The sequence below is a fragment of the Natator depressus genome, chromosome 22 (genome assembly GCF_965152275.1).
Source record: "Natator depressus isolate rNatDep1 chromosome 22, rNatDep2.hap1, whole genome shotgun sequence".
NCBI lineage: Eukaryota > Metazoa > Chordata > Testudines > Cheloniidae > Natator > Natator depressus.
The window spans coordinates 3,220,451-3,239,456 of record NC_134255.1 but is presented as its reverse complement, the minus strand read 5'-3'; the positions used below and the strand labels follow the sequence as shown (position 1 = coordinate 3,239,456).

The window sequence follows — 19,006 nt, the reverse complement described above, 5'->3', positions numbered from 1 at the left end:
CTCCTGCCCTCACCAAGCTCAGCCTTAATTCTGGTACAAAACTAGAGTTAGAGCCCCTCTACACTGTAACTCTGAACTGTGGTATAACCAATGGGTACAAGGATGGTTTCGGCAGGCCCCTGTACTGAATCTGACAGGCCTTTATCATCAGAAGAGCAGAGCTTTCTACATGTCTTCTGAAGAAGCCGTGACTTACGCCCATCCACAATATAGGAATAATCAGATCTGGAAATGAGAGCTGGTCCCCCATTTTAGAACCACCTTGGCTGTACCACTGTCCCCTACAGCATTTTAGTGTGAGGTCCACCATGGCTTTTCCATCCTGCAGCAGCGTGGAGACCTGCATGCCCAAACCACGCTGGTCTGCACAATTAGAGAATGTGCTTTGGTGCCTTCTACAATGAAGACAGACTGTGCTTTAACAGGGCCGGGGAACTACTGTGTTCCAGGAGTTGGGAACCAGGTCAGCTGACAGATGCCTAGTGTATCTACAGCTCCCTTGGAAAAGCCTAGAGTATTGCTTTGGACGGAATGGACCTTGAGAGGTCACAGAGTTCAACTCCACCCACCCACAACTAGGGCAGAACCAACTAACCCCAGACCATCCAACAGGTGTTTGTTTGTCCAACCTGTTCTCAAAAACCTCCAGTGATGGGATTCCACAGCCACCCTTGGAAGCCTGTTCCAGAACTTAACTACTCTTACAGCTGGAGTCCAGGCTCTAGGATCCTGCAGAGTGGGAGGGTCCCAGAGCCTGGAAGTCTACACAACAATGAAACCATCCTGGAGCCTGAGGTCCAAAAGCCCAAGTCAGCTGGCATGGGCCAGACCCGGGTTTTTCTTTGTGTGCAGATGTACCTTCAGGCACTGAATGTGTACGAACCATATGCAACACTCAGCTCTACCTCAGTGATTTATTCACATGAACAGTGAAACTGTTGACTGTGTCAGGGGTATGTCACAAAGGTCACAGAAGGGAATGGAATCTCTCAGTAGCTAGAGTCAGCTGCATGGACAGCTTTTACTATCAGGCCAGTGACCTTGAATTGGAGTCTGTACTCAATGGGAGAAACTGAGTGCAGAGCACAGCATCAGATGCACACAGCTTACTGCCTTTTGTACCAGTTTGAGCAGCAAACAAGCCATCTATAAACTAATCAAGCAATTCCTCCAACAGGCTGGGAAGGAAGGATTATTGCTAATTATTTTCAAATCAGCGGAGGCACTCATATTACTGTGATGAGCATCAAAGAAATTACTGCAGTTACTATATTTGCCTTAAGAATTATCCATTTAAAGGTGAGACATAGCAGGCATTGTTTACCTTGGATATTACAACTGTTTTACCTCCTTCCTCTTATTTGAAGTATACACAACAGGGAAGGACTGCATGTTATTTCTCTGCTTCCCCCCTTTTCACATTAGTATGTGCAAGCAGCAGTAACTTGCAAATAATAAGTTCTTGCTCCACCAAGCAATAATGCAATGAGTTCTGGTAAGAACCTGAAATTAGCAATGGCACATTTGGGTCATCTGTTATGAGACACTCCATAAGCATAATTTTCAAATTAACATTTTATGCCAAGCTTGGGTAGCAAACACAAAAGCCTATTTGACGTGGGTTAGAGTCTTAGTTGTTCTGCTGATTCGCTCCCTTTTTTACTTAAAACTATGTCTCAGCTGAAAGAGATAAAGTAAGTCGACCTTCTCAGCGTAAGTGATGGAGACATGAAAATTGCAGCCTGTTCTTTGGGGATCTGAGCACAGTGGTGCAGCGCCAGTTTCATTTTGACAACAGACTGAGATCATTTACACAGTTGTTTTAGTGAGCTCAGTCACTGTAGAGCTTCCCTGGGCTTTGGAAACATGAACATAAATCTCCCCAGATTCATTCCGCGTTGATACAGTGCCAGACACCTCCAGTCTAGATGTCTGCCTGTACAGGTCAGATTTTTGAGGGGGGAACCAAAGTAGGGGGTGTTGGCAGATCCAGCGAATGACAACATTGTCAACACTTTGACATAATAAAAATACTTCAGCCTGAAAGTAAAATAGTAAATTATACATTTTAAGGAACTATTTGGCAGCAGGGTAGCAGAAGCACAACTCCCTGGTAATTATTTTTAATTCTACTTTATTACTGCTTTTGTCTGAAGATAGTGGAGGGATGAAACATGTCAAATGGGCTGAAACCAAGGTTGGCATGCACTTCCTACAGTGGGCTATAGAAAAGGGATAGCCTGTCTGGTCATTTAAATAAAGGTAACATCTATACTTCTCCTCAGCAGGTGGTTGATACCTTCCATAGGAAATTTAGCTTCTAAGTACCAGCAAATTCTTGAAAGTGGAAGACAGACATGCAGACACCAACATTTTCAGGCAACTCAAACACCAACACAGATATATCAAATGATCCCAATAGCTAGGGGATAGGTATTCAATATCTCCTCCCTACACCCTCTGTTTTTCCTCTATAAACTTTTGCATTGAGGTTTTTCAAAGAAACATTCACCAGAGACCTAAGAGGCTAGTTACAGGCTGCTCCCCGTAAACCTGCTCTGCACCCCTGTGATCAGCACCTGTTCACCACCACTGCTGACAGTCACCATGCACAGTCACTGGTCAACCTAATATTGGACAAGGCACCTGAGCCTCGCTGCTGTCACTGAGACTTGGCTAGCTGACTTCAACAATATACCTGCAGGCTCCCTAATACAACAAAAGGGAAGAGGAAGTACATAAAGTATTTGCACTCCAACCTGTGAAGCCAAGACCTGCTTTGAAATCGATCAGCAGCAACAATAGCAGCGTATGCAAGCAGGCATCGACCAGAGCCCATAAAGAACCGTACTTGCTTAACTCCCCGAAATCGCAATCAGCTAGAGTACCCTACAAAAAAAGTGAGCCAGTCAATCCATACTTCCTTCACCTCTTCCAATCCCTGAGCACGCCAGCTGCAAAAAATCAACTTCCTACAGCACCGAAAAAATGACAAAATGTGCCATGTTCCAACTACACCCAAAGTCAGAGTAATAAGAAAATACTCACAGGCTTCTGCACTTTAATTTTATGCACTGCTCAGAGACGCAGGCAATAAGCACTATTAAAAGCCTAAACTCAACAGCTGACACTAGGAGATCAAGGCAGAGACAGTGAAGAGCATGTGGAGATCCATGCTCTCTTTAAAAGGGCAAACTTTCAGCCACTTTCAAGTATCCTACCAACCTTCAGTACAACAGGACTCAGTTACCTCACCTACTACTGTCCGCCTCCACAGTGCCATTCGTTGGCACTATCAGAGAAGGTAGTGAATAGTTCACTACAGCAATGCCAGGCCTCAGCCAACATCCTAGACCTCACAAGCAAGATTTCGGCTACGATACAGCACAAAGAAAGCTTTGACAGTAGTAGTGGATGGCCTTGGAGAGAGAAATATCCATGCTTAAATCTCACAGCTGCTTTCAACACTAATCACAAAATGCTGCCTTCCTACACAGACTTAGGAGTGACGAAAGCAGCACACAGCTGGCTTTGCTACTTCATCTCAGACATGTCCCAATAATTCAGTGGACAGTTGTGCTCCTCTCCCTATAGCTCTCGTGTGAAGGGCCACAAAGTTCAAACCAAGCTCCTTTAGTTTAGCAAATATTCCAATGTCAGCAATGCACCGACGACACTTAGTTGTACATTCCTTCAGCAGATGCTACATCAGGTCCCAATGCCAGAGATGAAAAGTGGCTGGCTAGGACACTAACCTCACTCTTCTACTGACAGGTGTCTGCCCTCATATCATAGTACACAGTCTTGGGGTCTTTTAGCCTAACAAAAGAATGGCTATGGGGGGGATCTGGTTGCTCTCGGTAAAATACAGGAAGCTATTGAAGCTCAAGGAAAATGTTGGCACAAAACCAAATGGGCATGAACTCGCCATGATTTAACTTAGGCTAGAAATCAGAAGGGTTTTGGAGTGAGGTTCTGGAACAGCCTCCCAGTAGGAGCAGTGGGGGCAAAAAACCTATCTAGTTTTAAGATGGTGTTTGATGAATTTATGAAGGGGATTATATGACAGGGTTTCCTGAGATAGTAGGGGACTGGGCTCAGTAACCCAGGAGGACCCTACCGGTGCTAGATCCTATGTACGCCCATCAGAAATACTACACACACTGTTACAATGGCAAGGAACGCCTCCTTCTCTTGTCTATTAGCCTAGCGTCTGCACTATTTCCTGTTGAACAGGGACCTACCCGCTGCAAGTTGCACATTTCTCATCTCCACGAAGGATGATAGCAACACACTTTGCCTGAGGATGAAAGTAAAGGTCTTTTAGAAGCTAATTAGTGCTGTGTGCTGCAGACAGAATGAAGAGAGTGAGGGACCAGAGCTCTGTGCTCACTATACAGCTCCCTATTTGATTGCAAATTCAGTGTAAGATTCGGATAGTTTACAAGCAGTCTTTCCCACACCAGTTATGCTGTACAGAGTTGCTATGGATGACAAACACAGAAGTTCTGGGATCAGGGACAGGCCATTTTCAGCAGAGGGTCTGCGACTGTGGAACTCCTTATTCAGATAAACCTGACATCCTTTTAGGCATTGCACTTTTTCACAATCACCTCTCTCTATGATGCAGCAGAGAAGAACGGACAGGTGACCTCTCCCAGAAATAACTGCCACAGCTCTCCCACTAACAGATTCAACAGCAGCCAGACCACAGAAGAGCAGAGCTTGCATCTTTGTAGACAATTTAGGCCACATATCATGGGGATGGGCATATTAGAAACACACAAAGAGGTGCTGCAGGTCAAGATTCAGGTGCACTGAATAGAGCTGTGCAAGCTCTCCATACACAGCAACTGCTTGCATGATGTCTGGCTCTAGAGTAACCAGTTCCTCAACTCCATTCTCTCTCTCAGGTACTTCTATAGAGCCCATTACTGTAGTATCTGAGCACATCACACCACCACAATTACTGTCACTTTAAAATTGAGAATCGGAGGCACAGAGAGGCTATGTGGTTTGCCCAAGGTTTCACAGATGTCTGTGGTGGAGCAGGGAATTGAACTCACATCTTGAGTCCCAAGCTACTTCCCAACCACTGGGATCATCCCTTGGACGGAGTTCTCTCCCGTATTACTGATTTGAGAATAAATAAATACAAAGAAAGAAGTTGACTTTGAGGAACAAATGAGCCATTTAATACAACTACTTTCCATTGTTAGGTACACCGACAAGGAGCAGAACAGGTAAAGCAGTGGATAAATATTTCAGTAACACAGTTAATAGAGAGAATAGTTCTAAAAACCTACTGTATTGTTCAAATATCTTTGAAAGATACTGTTTAAGTGAAACATTCAAAAAGTTCTAAAGATGATTTGATCTGTCCAGAGTCTTTAAGAGGTAGGTCAGTTGAGAGATTTCTGTGGCTCAGGTAAGTTTGACTTCTCTCTGTCCTGAGGTAATTTTGGATCAGCTAAAAAGATTTTAACTTCAGGCTCAAAAGAGTATTTCTGAACTAAAGGAAACGTCGTTTCCCAAGTTAAACGCGAAGCCTGGGATGCTCAGGGCTACGGGGCAGGGTGTGTTTATGGAGTAATGCTGCCATCTAGTGGAAAGAAAGTTAACAAGCACACGTATTATTTTAATTCTTGATATAACGTAGGAGAGCCTGGTGACTAAAATGGGAAGTGTTGTTTCTTTATTATTCCTCGGCAGGAAAGCCAGTGTTGCCTCATCCATGAGTGCGAAAGCAACCCTTGCCATCCAGTGGCTAGGAATATTCATGATTTGTGTTAATCATCATATGGATGTCAGTTTTATGTTGGCAGTTTAATTCATCTGAACAACTTGCTTCACTAAGTCACTACTTTCGATGGAGATGTACCCTGGGAATGATGTGGGAAAGGAAAACTTGGTCAGATGAGAGAATATCCTCCTGTGCTTTTTATTAAGCCTGCCAATATCTTGGTAATGAGACACACAGGAGTCCATGAGAAGGGAAAGATAGGAAACATTCTGAAGCCATGAGAATAAGTTTCTTTTTCTTTTCCTAAATTCTTTATGATAAACATACAATATCCTCTGGCAGACTATCACCATTTCCAAACATGGCAATACGTTTCACTTAAACTATTTCAATGTTTTAAACAGAAAAAATATTGAAGCCTAAGGCTAAAGAAAAATCTCCCTTTGATTCCGAATACCTCTGGTTTATTTAATATTCAATCTTCTCAATCTCATCCATGTCATCTGGGTCCAACTGCTTAATCTTGGTCTCTAAGGAAAAAAATGAGACCAAGTAAAGAGTTACATTCTGGTCTGCAAACAGCACTCAACTAGCACACCCTCTGCTTCAGCAGCAGAGCACACATTTAGTAGGGCCACTCACAGTGGGGACACAGGAGTTGGTTAGATTTTTAAGCTGTTTTACAGAGAGTGGTAGATTTAGAAAGATCTTTAGAACCTGAAGGATATTTCACAAAAAAGTGAGACAAATATGGCACAACATAGTTGGTAGTGTCTGTCAAATGTTCTAAATTAGTTAATATTACAATTTAGATGTTGACGTTCACTATTTGTAATAATTTCTGTAGAATCCACTTAATAGTGCCCCTGAAACAATACTTCTGCTTAGTTACAGCAACTGCCATTGAACAGACTCTATGAAATGACTGAATAATGAATGGCCCAGATTCCAGGTAAGTGGCATGGCTATGCCAGCTGTAGCAGACTCAGTGGTTCATAGCTGTGAATCTGGTGTCTGCTGTGCAGCAACTTGGTCACTTTAGGTGCTTCCTGGTTCCTATGACTGCTAAAAAAAAAGTCACACACCTTAATGTGTTTGGTTTTTGCTCTGCTTATTTTAACTCAACTCACGTATTTAAATGGAGACCCTCAATATATTTCACCGAGGCACTGATAACTCAAGCATATTTCTAATCACATCAGGGTCTGCACCAACTATACATTCTTCTGTATTAGATTTATGCATGTGTATGTAAGTAACCAAGTCAATAACATTAATGCAAACACCAACATAACCACTGGAACTGCTGGCAGTCTAGGTAGAACTTCCTGTGGAGATCACTCCTCTAGGCTGGGACATGGCACAGCGGCAGAAGTGCATGAGGGAGCTGTGCTGTTGCTGTCCATGCTACAATTGTCTTGCGGACAGAAGAGCTCAGTCTTTAGGGATGTCAGCCACCACCATCTACCAAACTGAGATACTGCTATAATAATTGGAATGAGAAATGATGTTTGTATTCTCAAAAGGGGTACGGACCAATTCTGGTTAGAAGCCATTCTGCAGAACATTACAGTACATTTTGTTGCACACACGTGCCCCTGTTTTTGGAAGGAAATATCCGATTAAGTGTTCAGTATAGTATTTCCAGTCAAAGTGCTTCAAGCGATAGTCAAATAAACTTTGAGAAGCACAATGTAAACGGGATTAAGGCAGCTGCCAACATTAGGCTACTATACAAGCATGATGCACATTGGGAGCTTCTCATAAATTAAAAACAGCAGATGGGGTTAGATTGAAAGATCCAATCACATCCCAGGTTACCTTAACTCAACAACCCTGCCCACTCTGATAGGCTGTTGTGGAGATTAGGGAATGTTTGGAAACACCTAGAAAATAATGAGTTCCACATACTAAGCATTATTCTTGTTAAATAATTGACTGTTTTCTCAGTCTCATAGTTACGCCCAGGTTTACAGCATTAAAGCGGCTAAAAAGAAGAAAAGTCAGATTACCCTACATTAATTCCACTCAGCTTTTAATGCCACAGAAATCAACAGCAAGGCTCATTTTGCTAACTTCACACATGACTAGACTTGGATATACAAGCACTTCCTGAAAACTCAATGCCTTTTTACAAGGCAGGGATAATTTGGACCATTTTCTTGCTTCCTGTCTCACAAAAATATACATTAGAATCATAGAATCATAGAATATCAGGGTTGGAAGGGACCTCAGGAGGTCATCTAGTCCAACCCCCTGCTCAAAGCAGGACCAATCCCCAATTAAATCATCCCAGCCAGGGCTTTGTCAAGCCGGACCTTAAAAATATCTAAGGAAGGAGATTCCACCACCTCCCTAGGTAACGCATTCCAGTGTTTCACCACTCTCCTAGTGAAAAAGTTTTTCCTAATATCCAACCTAAATCTTCCCCACTGTAACTTGAGACCATTACTCCTTGTTCTGTCCATCAGCTACCATTGAGAACAGTCTAGATCCATCCTCTTTGGAACCCCCTTTCAGGTAGTTGAAAGCAGCTATCAGATCCCCCCTCATTCTTCTCTTCCGTAGACTAAACAATCCCAGTTCCCTCAGCCTCTCCTCGTAAGTCATGTGTTCCAGTCCTCTAATCATTTTTGTTGCCCTCCGCTGGACTCTTTCCAATTTTTCCACATCCTTCTTGTAGTGTGGGGCCCAAAACTGGACACAGTACTCCAGATGAGGCCTCACCAATGTCGAATAGAGGGGAACGATCACGTCCCTCGATCTGCTGGCAATGCCCCTACATATATATCCCAAAATGCCATTGGCCTTCTTGGCAACAAGGGCACACTGTTGACTCATATCCAGCTTCTCATCCACTGTAACCCCAGGTCCTTTTCTGCAGAACTGCTGCCTAGCCATTCGGTCCCTAGTCTGTAGCGGTGCATGGGATTCTTCCGTCCTAAGTGCAGGACTCTGCACTTGTCCTTGTTGAACCTCATCAGATTTCTTTTGGCCCAATCCTCTAATTTGTCTAGGGCTCTCTGTATCCTATCCCTACCCTCCAGCATATCTACCTCTCCTCCCAGTTTAGTGTCATCTGCAAACTTGCTGAGGGTGCAATCCACACCATCCTCCAGATCATTTATGAAGATATTGAACAAAACCGGCCCCAGGACTGACCCTTGGGGCACTCCACTTGATACCGGCTGCCAACTAGACATGGAGCCATTGATCGCTACCCGTTGAGCCCGACAACCTAGCCAACTTTCTATCCACCTTATAGTCCATTTATCCAGCCCATACTTCTTTAACTTGCTGGCAAAAATACTGTGGGAGACTGTGTCAAAAGCTTTGCTCAAGTCAAGGAACAACACGTCCACCGCTTTCCCCTCATCCACAGAGCCAGTTATCTCGTCATAGAAGGCAATTAGATTAGTCAGGCATGACTTGCCCTTGGTGAATCCATGCTGACTGTTCCTGATCACTTTCCTCTCCTCTAAGTGCTTCAGAATTGATTCCTTGAGGACCTGCTCCATGATTTTTCCAGGGACTGAGGTGAGGCTGATGGCCTGTAGTTCCCAGGATCCTCCTCCTTCCCTTTTTAAAAGATGGGCACTACATTAGCCTTTTCCAGTCGTCCGGGACTTCCCCGGATCGCCATGAGTTTTCAAAGATAATGGCCAATGGCTCTGCAATCACATCCGCAACTCCTTTAGCACTCTCGGATACAGCGCATCTGGCCCCATGGACTTGTGCTCGTCCAGCTTTTCTAAATAGTCCCAAACCACTTCTTGCTCCACAGAGGGCTGGTCACCTCCTCCCCATGCTGTGCTGCCCAGTGCAGTAGTCTGGGAGCTGACCTTGTTCGTGAAGACAGAGGCAAAAAAAGCATTGAGTACATTAGCTTTTTCCACATTCTCTGTCACTAGGTTGCCTCCCTCATTCAGTAAGGGGCCCACACTTTCCTTGACTTTCTTCTTGTTGCTAACATATCTGAAGAAACCCTTCTTGTTTCTCTGAACATCTCTTGCTAGCTGCAACTCCAGGTGGGATTTGGCCTTCCTGATTACACTCCTGCATCCCTGAGCAATATTTTTATACTCCTCCCTGGTCATTTGTCCAAACTTCCACTTCTTGTAAGCTTCTCTTTTGTGGTTAAGATCAGCAAGGATTTCACTGTTAAGCCAAGCTGGTCGCTGGCCCTATTTACTATTCTTTCTACACATCAGGATGGTTTGTCCCTGTAACCTCAATAAGGATTCTTTAAAATACAGCCAGCTCTCCTGGACTCCTTTCCCCCTCATGTTATTCTCCCAGGGGATCCTGCCCATCAGTTCCCTGAGGGAGTCAAAGTCTGCTTTTCTAAAGTCCAGGGTCCGAAAGTCCAGGGACTGAAACAATCCAAAACCAGTATGAAAATGTCAAATAGGTTAAATGAGCATTTGTTGAAATTGTCCTTTGCCATGTCATGAGTTCTAACCACAGTAACAGTTTCTAATCATTCACATTGAGAAGCTGTGCTAAGCAAGCAGGTGAGCAACAAAGCACAGTGAGAGAACATTCCTAGTGGGCAGTACACAGGCAGAAGACAGCTTCCCCCCTTACAGCAAACAGTCTCTTCCCTTTAACATGGATAAGGTTGGTCTCTCAAAGCTGGAAATGGCCCTTGTAGATTGTGGTGGAGATGCTGGATGACCCATTCTTGGGCTGGTTCTGCATAAGCATCTTAAGCATTCAGTCCAATTTTCCTTGTGAACACAGTGGCAGCACCTCAAATTGCCCAAATAGAGGATTCCCCTACCCAGCTGATTCTTTGGATATATTCTTCATATGAAAATTGGATTTCCTGAGACTTTTGTTCAGATTCTTGCCTCATTTGAGCCCCTGAAATAACTTCCCCCCATCCCTTTAGAATAAGAACTCCATTATCTTTACTCCTCTTCCAAACTGAACACACCTGGCTCCCTTAGGCATTCACAGGAACCCTTTAATGCTGCAGTTTGTTGCCCATCCCTGAATTTTCTACAGTTTATCAAACCCTTCTGGTTGAGGAGTCCAAAAACTGAACACAGAACTTTAGCTGGAGTGTTACAAAGCAGCACACTGAATAGCAGATGGCATAGGATGGTGGAGCCCTGACCCCTCCATCTCTTCAGTGAAGTCTCTTACTAGTAACACTCCCATCCGCTTTGCGCCTCCAGTTCATCCTGCACCTGCTGCCTCTCCCAGCTGTACCTGACTATTAGTGTTTACTGAAGCAATAGCTCATGCTGATAACATTCCATGTGGGTTCTGCTCTTTCTCCCCAATCCAACTTTACTCCCATCGCTTCCTGAGTCATCCTTACTTTGGCTTGGCATTTCTAGAGCCACTCTAGCTCCCCCCTTCCTTACTATAATTTCCCCCAAAACATCTTCAGTGAAGAGCCTCTCTTTCACCTGGAGAAGGCTATACACAGTTGTATGTTTCCCCCCCATTTCCATCCTCAGCAACACAGGATGACCCTCTGAGGTCCCTTCTAATTCATTACACTTCCTGCCCTACCTCCTCAGCACTTGGCTTGCTTTCTACTTCAGGTGAGGGAGCCAGAGTCTGCACAAGTGATTGAGATGCATAAATCTAATCTGGGAAAGTGTCCCCTAGAGGGGCACCTCTGTCCTGAGGGGAAGTAAGGTATGTTTAGTCCCTGTTTTTGTTCTAAACAATAAGTGTTCTCATTTACTATGGTATTGCTCACACTCTCCTCATACATTCTGAACAGTATGTATTAACAGAATTATAATAGGGGCTAGCAGTAACACCTATTAAGGTTGCACCACACTTCCCATTAAAAGACCCTGTTTCGGTTGCTTGTAACTTCGGTAGCCTAGCCACTTGGGATGAAGTTTTCCATGGCTGATGTCTGCCTCAGGCTGACTTTTTACTGTTATTGTTTTTTAAATGTCAGCCAAAAAAGTTCAGCTGTTTCCAGGAAAAAGTTAGGGAAAATACTTGTTACTCATGTTAAAAAATTCTGGTGCCCTTATCGTTGAACAGCTTTAACACCCCTATGCTTTGGCCCAGGGACTTGAAATCTGAAAGGGGATGGCCTTTGTGTTAGGGAATGTGCCTTTTGCCCTCTCCATGAAAATCCACCCAAATCTGGCTAAGTTTTACATCTCTGAAAAGTCACTTTGCAGAAGTCATAGAATCATAGACTATCAGGGTTGGAAGGGACCTCAGGAGGTCATCTAGTCCAAACCCCTGCTCAAAGCAGGACCAATCCCCAATTTTTGCCCCAGATCCCTAAATGGCCCCCTCAAGGATTGAACTTACAACACTGGGTTTAGCAGGCCAATGCTCAAACCACTGAGCTATCCCTCCTCCCATAAACAAAAGGCTCCTAATTAAGCCTATTTAGATCTATCTTTGAACAGTGGGGAGGAACAGGTTAAACCAGATCGGGGACCCTTAGGGAGAGTCCCCAACCCAAGTCTACTGAGCATGTGCAATTTTAATAACAAAATTCACCAAAGAATCTGTCCACGCTGGGCATGCTCCAGCTGAGGCTCAGCAGGACTTTCCCTTCAATTGCAGCTCTGAGCTGGGCACCTAATAGGATGACACCCTTCTAAAATCTCAATGACCCCCCCAGCTGGGCCCAGGCAGCACAGAGGAGGAAGCTGCTGGATTCCAACACAGAGGGGACAAGAGCCAGATCTGGGGGGCAAAAAGAATGGGAACGAATGGGGAGGACACAAATCTGAAGAGAAGACCAGCGTGCAAAAGCAGAACTGAGACTGGCTGGGCAAAGAGACTTGGGCAGGGAGTTTGGGGCTGGGGGAGACAGATTGGACAAGGAGTTCGGGGAGTGTGATCAGGACTGGGATCAAGCAAAGGAAGGGAATGGGGGAGCACTACTGGAAGGCAGGGTGGGGGAGAAAGATCACATGAAGATCTGGGAGGAAGTGGGACAGGCTGTGCAAGAGGACTGGGAATTGGGATGGGTGAGACTAGGACTTCTATGCAAGGGACCGGTACTGAGATGAGAAGCCCAAAGAATGAGACTAGGAGAAGAAACAGAACTTGGAAGGGAAAGGCTTGAAAGGATGGGGCAGACGGGGTCAAGCTTGGAGGAATAGGCAGAAGAGACTGTGCCCACTGGAGCACACAACGGAACCTAGAATGGACCCAAGATTCCACATGATGGAATTTGTTTTTGTTTCCTTTTTTAAAAACCCAGGAAATTACACAAAAACCTACATTAAAAAGGATATTAAGGCAGCAAAGTCAAGCACTGAAAAGTTAGGAAATGCCAAAATTAAGGTTGCCTGTGGTTTACACATACTCTGTATATTCCTCACTTTCTGGGTACCTGATCTGGGCCTCTAGGGCAGTGATACTCAGACCTCAGTGGTTCAGGAGCCAAATTAGCAATCAACATTATCAAAAAGAGCCACAGTAGTGTGAGTTCATTGTATCATTTACTGTAGTGTTATTCCTATTTAAACAGTATGAAATACAGGGGAAATAGTTATATATATTATTTTGACAGCAAATAAGTTAATAACTTAGTGCAAGTTCGTAAAAAGAAAAAAGAAAAGGAGTACTTGTGGCACCTTAGAGACTAACCAGTTTATTTGAGCATGAGCTTTCGTGAGCTACAGCTCACTTCATCGGATGCATAGCATATTGTGGAAACTGCAGAAGACATTATATACACACAGAGACCATGAAACAAAACTTCCTCCCACCCCACTGTCCTGCTCGTAACAGCTTATCTAAAGTGATCATCAAGGAGGGCCATTTCCAGCACAAATCCAGGTTCTCTCACCCTTCCCCCCCCCCCCCCACAGACACACATACAAAACCTGTCATTATGCAAGGCACTGCATTTAGCCGCATGGAGTGGAAATCTATCAACTGCATGAAAAAACTTGTACAGATACAGACAGACATCATCTTCCTTTCCAAATGCAAACAGATGGACATCGTACCAAAAGGACTGAAGGTAAAAAATCCATTACAATCTACATACCACACAGACTATGCTGACAGCTTGTGCCACACGCTCTCAAAGAAACTGCGGAATCACCTGATCAACCTCCTCTACAGCAAACAGGGAAAGATTAAGAATGAGCTCTCAAAAATGGATACTCTCATAAAAAACCAACCTTCCACACAAACTTCCTCGTGGCTGGATTTTACTAAAACTAGACAAGCCATTTACAACGCACACTTTACTTCTCTACAAAAGAAAAAGGACACTAAACTTTCTAAACTACTACAGGCTACAAGGGGCCACAGCAATGGTTCCCTCAACCCACCCAGCAATATTGTTAACCTATCCAACTATACTCTCAGCCCAGCAGAAGCAGCTGTCCTATCTCGGGGTCTCTCCTTCTGCCCCTCCACCCCCTCGAACATGATACAGTTCTGTGGTGACCTAGAATCCTATTTTCGACGTCTCCGACTCAAGGAATATTTCCAAAATACCTCTGAACAACATAATGATCCACAGAGGCCTGCCTACCAACATTACAAAAAGAAGGATTCTAGGTGGACTCCTCCTGAAGGTCGAAACAGCAGACTGGACTTCTACATAGAGTGCTTCCGCCGACGTGCACGGGCTGAAATTGTGGAAAAGCAGCATCACTTGCCCCATAACCTCAGCCGTGCAGAACACAATGCCATCCACAGCCTCAGAAACAACTCTGACATCATAATCAAAAAGGCTGACAAAGGAGGTGCTGTCGTCATCATGAATAGGTCGGAATATGAACAAGAGGCTGCTCGGCAGCTCTCCAACACCACTTTCTACAAGCCATTACCCTCTGATCCCACTGAGAGTTACCAAAAGCATCTACAGCATTTGCTCAAGAAACTTCCTGAAAAAGCACAAGATCAAATCTGCACAGACACACCCCTGGAACCCCGACCTGGGATATTCTATCTACTACCCAAGATCCATAAACCTGGAAATCCTGGGCGCCCCATCATCTCAGGCATTGGCACCCTGACAGCAGGATTGTCCGGCTATGTAGACTCACTCCTCAGGCCCTACGCTACCAGCACTCCCAGCTACCTTCGAGACACCACTGACTTCCTGAGGAAACTACAATCCATTGGTGATCTTCCTGATAACACCATCCTGGCCACTATGGATGTAGAAGCCCTCTACACCAACATTCCACACAAAGATGGACTACAAGCCATCAAGAACACTATCCCCGATAATGTCACGGCTAACCTGGTGGCTGAACTTTGTGACTTTGTCCTTACCCATAACTATTTTACATTTGGGGACAATGTATACCTTCAGATCAGCGGCACTGCTATGGGTACCCGCATGGCCCCACAGTATGCCAACATTTTTATGGCTGATTTAGAACAACGCTTCCTCAGCTCTCGTCCCCTAACGCCCCTACTTTACTTGCGCTATATTGATGACATCTTCATCATCTGGACCCATGGAAAAGAAGCCCTTGAGGAATTCCACCATGATTTCAACAATTTCCATCCCACCATCAACCTCAGCCTGGTCCAGTCCACACAAGAGATCCACTTCCTGGACACTACAGTGCTAATAAACGATGGTCACATCAACACCACCCTATACCGGAAACCTACTGACCACTATTCCTACCTACATGCCTCCAGCTTTCACCCTGACCACACCACACGATCCATCGTCTACAGCCAAGCTCTGCGATACAACCGCATTTGCTCCAACCCCTCAGACAGAGACAAACACCTACAAGATCTCTATCAAGCATTCTTACAACTACAATACCCACCTGCGGAAGTGAAGAAACAGATTGATAGAGCCAGAAGAGTTCCCAGAAGTCACCTACTACAGGACAGGCCTAACAAAGAAAATAACAGAACGCCACTAGCCGTCACCTTCAGCCCCCAACTAAAACCCCTCCAACGCATTATTAAGGATCTACAACCTATCCTGAAGGATGACCCAACACTCTCACAAATCTTGGGAGAAAGGCCAGTCCTTGCCTACAGACAGCCCCCCAACCTGAAGCGAATACTCACCAACAACCACATACCACACAACAGAACCACTAACCCAGGAACCTATCCTTGCAACAAAGCCCGTTGCCAACTGTGCCCACATATCTATTCAGGGAACACCATCACAGGGCCTAACAACATCAGCCACACTATCAGAGGCTCGTTCACCTGCACATCCACCAATGTGATATATGCCATCATGTGCCAGCAATGCCCCTCTGCCATGTACATTGGTCAAACTGGACAGTCTCTACGTAAAAGAATAAATGGACACAAATCAGATGTTAAGAATTATAACATTCATAAACCAGTCGGAGAACACTTCAATCTCTCTGGTCACGCAATCACAGACATGAGGGTCGCTATCTTAAAGCAAAAAAACTTCAAATCCAGACTCCAGCGAGAAACTGCTGAATTGGAATTCATTTGCAAATTGGATACTATTAATTTGGGCTTGAATAGAGACTGGGAGTGGCTAAGTCATTATGCAAGGTAGCCTATCTCCCCTTGTTTTTTTCCTACAAACCCCCCCCCCCCCCCAGACGTTCTGGTTAAACTTGGATTATTGCTGTGCACATTGTAAGATGAGCTATTGCCAGCAGGAGAGTGAGTTTGTGTGTGTGGTTTTTGGAGGGGGGTGTGGTGGTGAGAAAACCTGGATTAGTGCTGGAAACGACCCACCTTGATTATCATGCGCATTATAAAGAGAGGTTTCAAAGAGGGATGGGCTATTACCAGCAGGAGAGTGAGTTTGTATGTGTGTCTGTGGGGGGGGGGGAAATGGTGAGAAAACCTGGATTTGTGCTGGAAATGGCCCTCCTTGATGATCACTTTAGATAAGCTGTTACGAGCAGAACAGTGGGGTGGGAGGAAGTTTTGTTTCATGGTCTCTGTGTGTATATAATGTCTTCTGCAGTTTCCACAATATGCTATGCATCCGATGAAGTGAGCTGTAGCTCACGAAAGCTCATGCTCAAATAAACTGGTTAGTCTTTAAGGTGCCACAAGTACTCCTTTTCTTTTTTCTTTTTACGAATACAGACTAACACGGCTGTTACTCTGAAACCTGTCATTAGTGCAAGTTGATAACTTAATTGGTTAATAACCTAGTAAAAGCATCCTGATTGGTTAATAATTAAATCACAGTGTTTTAATGTTATGTGTTACAAAGAGCTACTTGCAGCTTGCGAGTCGTAGGCTGAGTTTCACTGCCCTGGGGTCTGATTACAGAAGGGTTGATCACTCACAGACGCAACTGAAGTCAAGGGGAGCTGGGCTTCGAACATATGAAGTGCTACATAATGTAAAGAATAGATACTTTGACCTTAATCTCTCTCGGTCTCAGTTCCCTACCTGTAAAATGGGGATAATACCCCATTCATCGCACAGGGCAGTCGTGAAATAAATAAATGTTTGTACAGCACACAGGTGCCATAGTGAGGAAATTCATAATTCCATCTTCAGAGCAAGCGTACAGTAAAGCCTGAGGCCACACACTGAACACTGAGAAAACACTGAACAGCTGCTCATTAAACGAATACCATCTAACCCGTGCACTAAATGAGGAAGGGCCCTGTGGTAAAAATGTATGTAATTGTGTAATTAAAAACTATCAATGCATATGCACAAAGAGTCCAAGGTTCCACAGGCAACCCTAATTTTGGCATTTCTTCGTTTTTGCGTGCTTGACTTTGCAACCTTCACTAATGTACTTTTAACACAGTTGTGTGCGTGTAATACAATACACAGTTCACTATGGTATCAGTGATTTGCCCTTTGCTACTACAGCCAACTTCTGCAAGCTTTATACATACAGCGCAGGTTTGATGGGAATACTGTACTCACTGAAGTGCTCTTCGATGCTTTGTAGCAGTGGTAAGTTGTGTCTTTCCACCATGTTGAAGGCTAGGCCCTTTTTCCCAAAACGACCTGTTCGCCCTATGCGGTGTAGGTAGGTCTCAAAGTCTGGACACCGCAACTGGTTTGTCGGGAGTTTAAAATTCACAACAATTGTGACCTGTTTCACATCAATACCTGAGAGAGAGAGAAACAAATTCACTGGTGAACTCCTAAGGCACCTGCCATTGCACCTGAAATAGGCCATGGCCATTAAAACCCATAAACAATAGGACCAATGTGTCCAGTTTCATTTCTGCCTAATGTAATTATCTCAGTACTTCACAGAGAACCAAGAATAGCTATTACAGTTGGCTAGGGACACTCAGCTGGGAGGGGGCTACCCAATTCATATGCTCACTTCAAACATGTTCTGAAAATCCGAAGCAAGTTACCTTGAAAAATGGGGTGAAGAGAAGTGGTAACCCCCAGAGTGTGAGCAGAACCTTTTGTATTTGAGAAGACATGGATCCTCAGGTTATGTCTACATTAACCCTTGCCTAAAATTTCCCACTGTTGCTACCACTGGTTCAGCTTAGCTGTTGACAGGCGACTGCTTCCAATGACTACCAGCATTTGTTAACCCTGCTCTGCACAGGTCTAAACAAGATAGTGGCTGGCCAAGATTATCTTGCCCATACTAGAGCTTCCACCATTACTATCACCAGGGAGCTGAACCACAAGTAGCTACAGTGGGAAATTTGGGGGGAGGCGGGGAGAAGGGTAGAGTAGACAAAGGTTTGAAAAAAAATATTGGCCAATACTCACGTACGTTTGGGGACCAGAAAAATTTATCAAACTGATATAGATTCATAGACACTAAGGTCAGAAGGGACCATTATGATCATCTAGTCTGACCTCCTGCACAAGCAGGCCACAGAATCTCACCCACCCACTCCTGCAAAAAACCTCTCACCTATGTCTGAGCTATTGAAGTCCTCAAATTGTGGTTTAAAGACTTCAAGGAGCAAAGAATCCTCCAGCAAGTGACCCGTGCTCCATGCTACAGAGGAAGGCGAAAAACCTCCAGGGCCTCTTCCAATCTGCCCTGGAGGAAAATTCCTTCCTGACCCCAAATATGGCGATCAGCTAAACCCTGAGCATGTGGGCAAGATTCACCAGCCAGATACTAGAGAAAATGTGATTTTCTTATTAATAAGCGGATATCACACAATGAAAGTAACCAGCTGGGTCTGGAGTCGAAGGTGATGCAATGCAAAGCACCAATTGAGGCTTTCCCACTTTACCCACCAGAGGCAATAGAGACTGCACAGACAGGGATACCCTTATGGAAAGAATGGCTCTGCACATGTGACTGGGATACGCTGAGCCGGTGGAGTGATCTTCCTGCTTGCTGTGGGACCAGGTAATATTTCCAGA

General features: G+C 44.6%; 1 protein-coding gene across 2 annotated transcripts in view; it reads right to left on the bottom strand.

Annotated features, from left to right (window-relative positions):
* Window positions 1-19,006, bottom strand: part of DDX25 (DEAD-box helicase 25) — a 71,262-nt gene that overhangs the window by 18,396 nt on the left and 33,860 nt on the right. The window contains exons 11-12 of one of the 2 annotated variants that reach the window (XM_074936508.1): window positions 17,576-17,764; window positions 5,360-6,273 (exon numbers count right to left, since the gene is read on the bottom strand). In XM_074936508.1, coding sequence (XP_074792609.1) covers window positions 6,212-6,273; window positions 17,576-17,764 — 251 coding nt within the window. In that variant the 3' untranslated portion in view covers window positions 5,360-6,211. Of the gene's footprint in view, window positions 1-5,359; window positions 6,274-17,575; window positions 17,765-19,006 lie in introns of those variants that run through there. The other variant, XM_074936510.1, reaches the window with a different exon arrangement.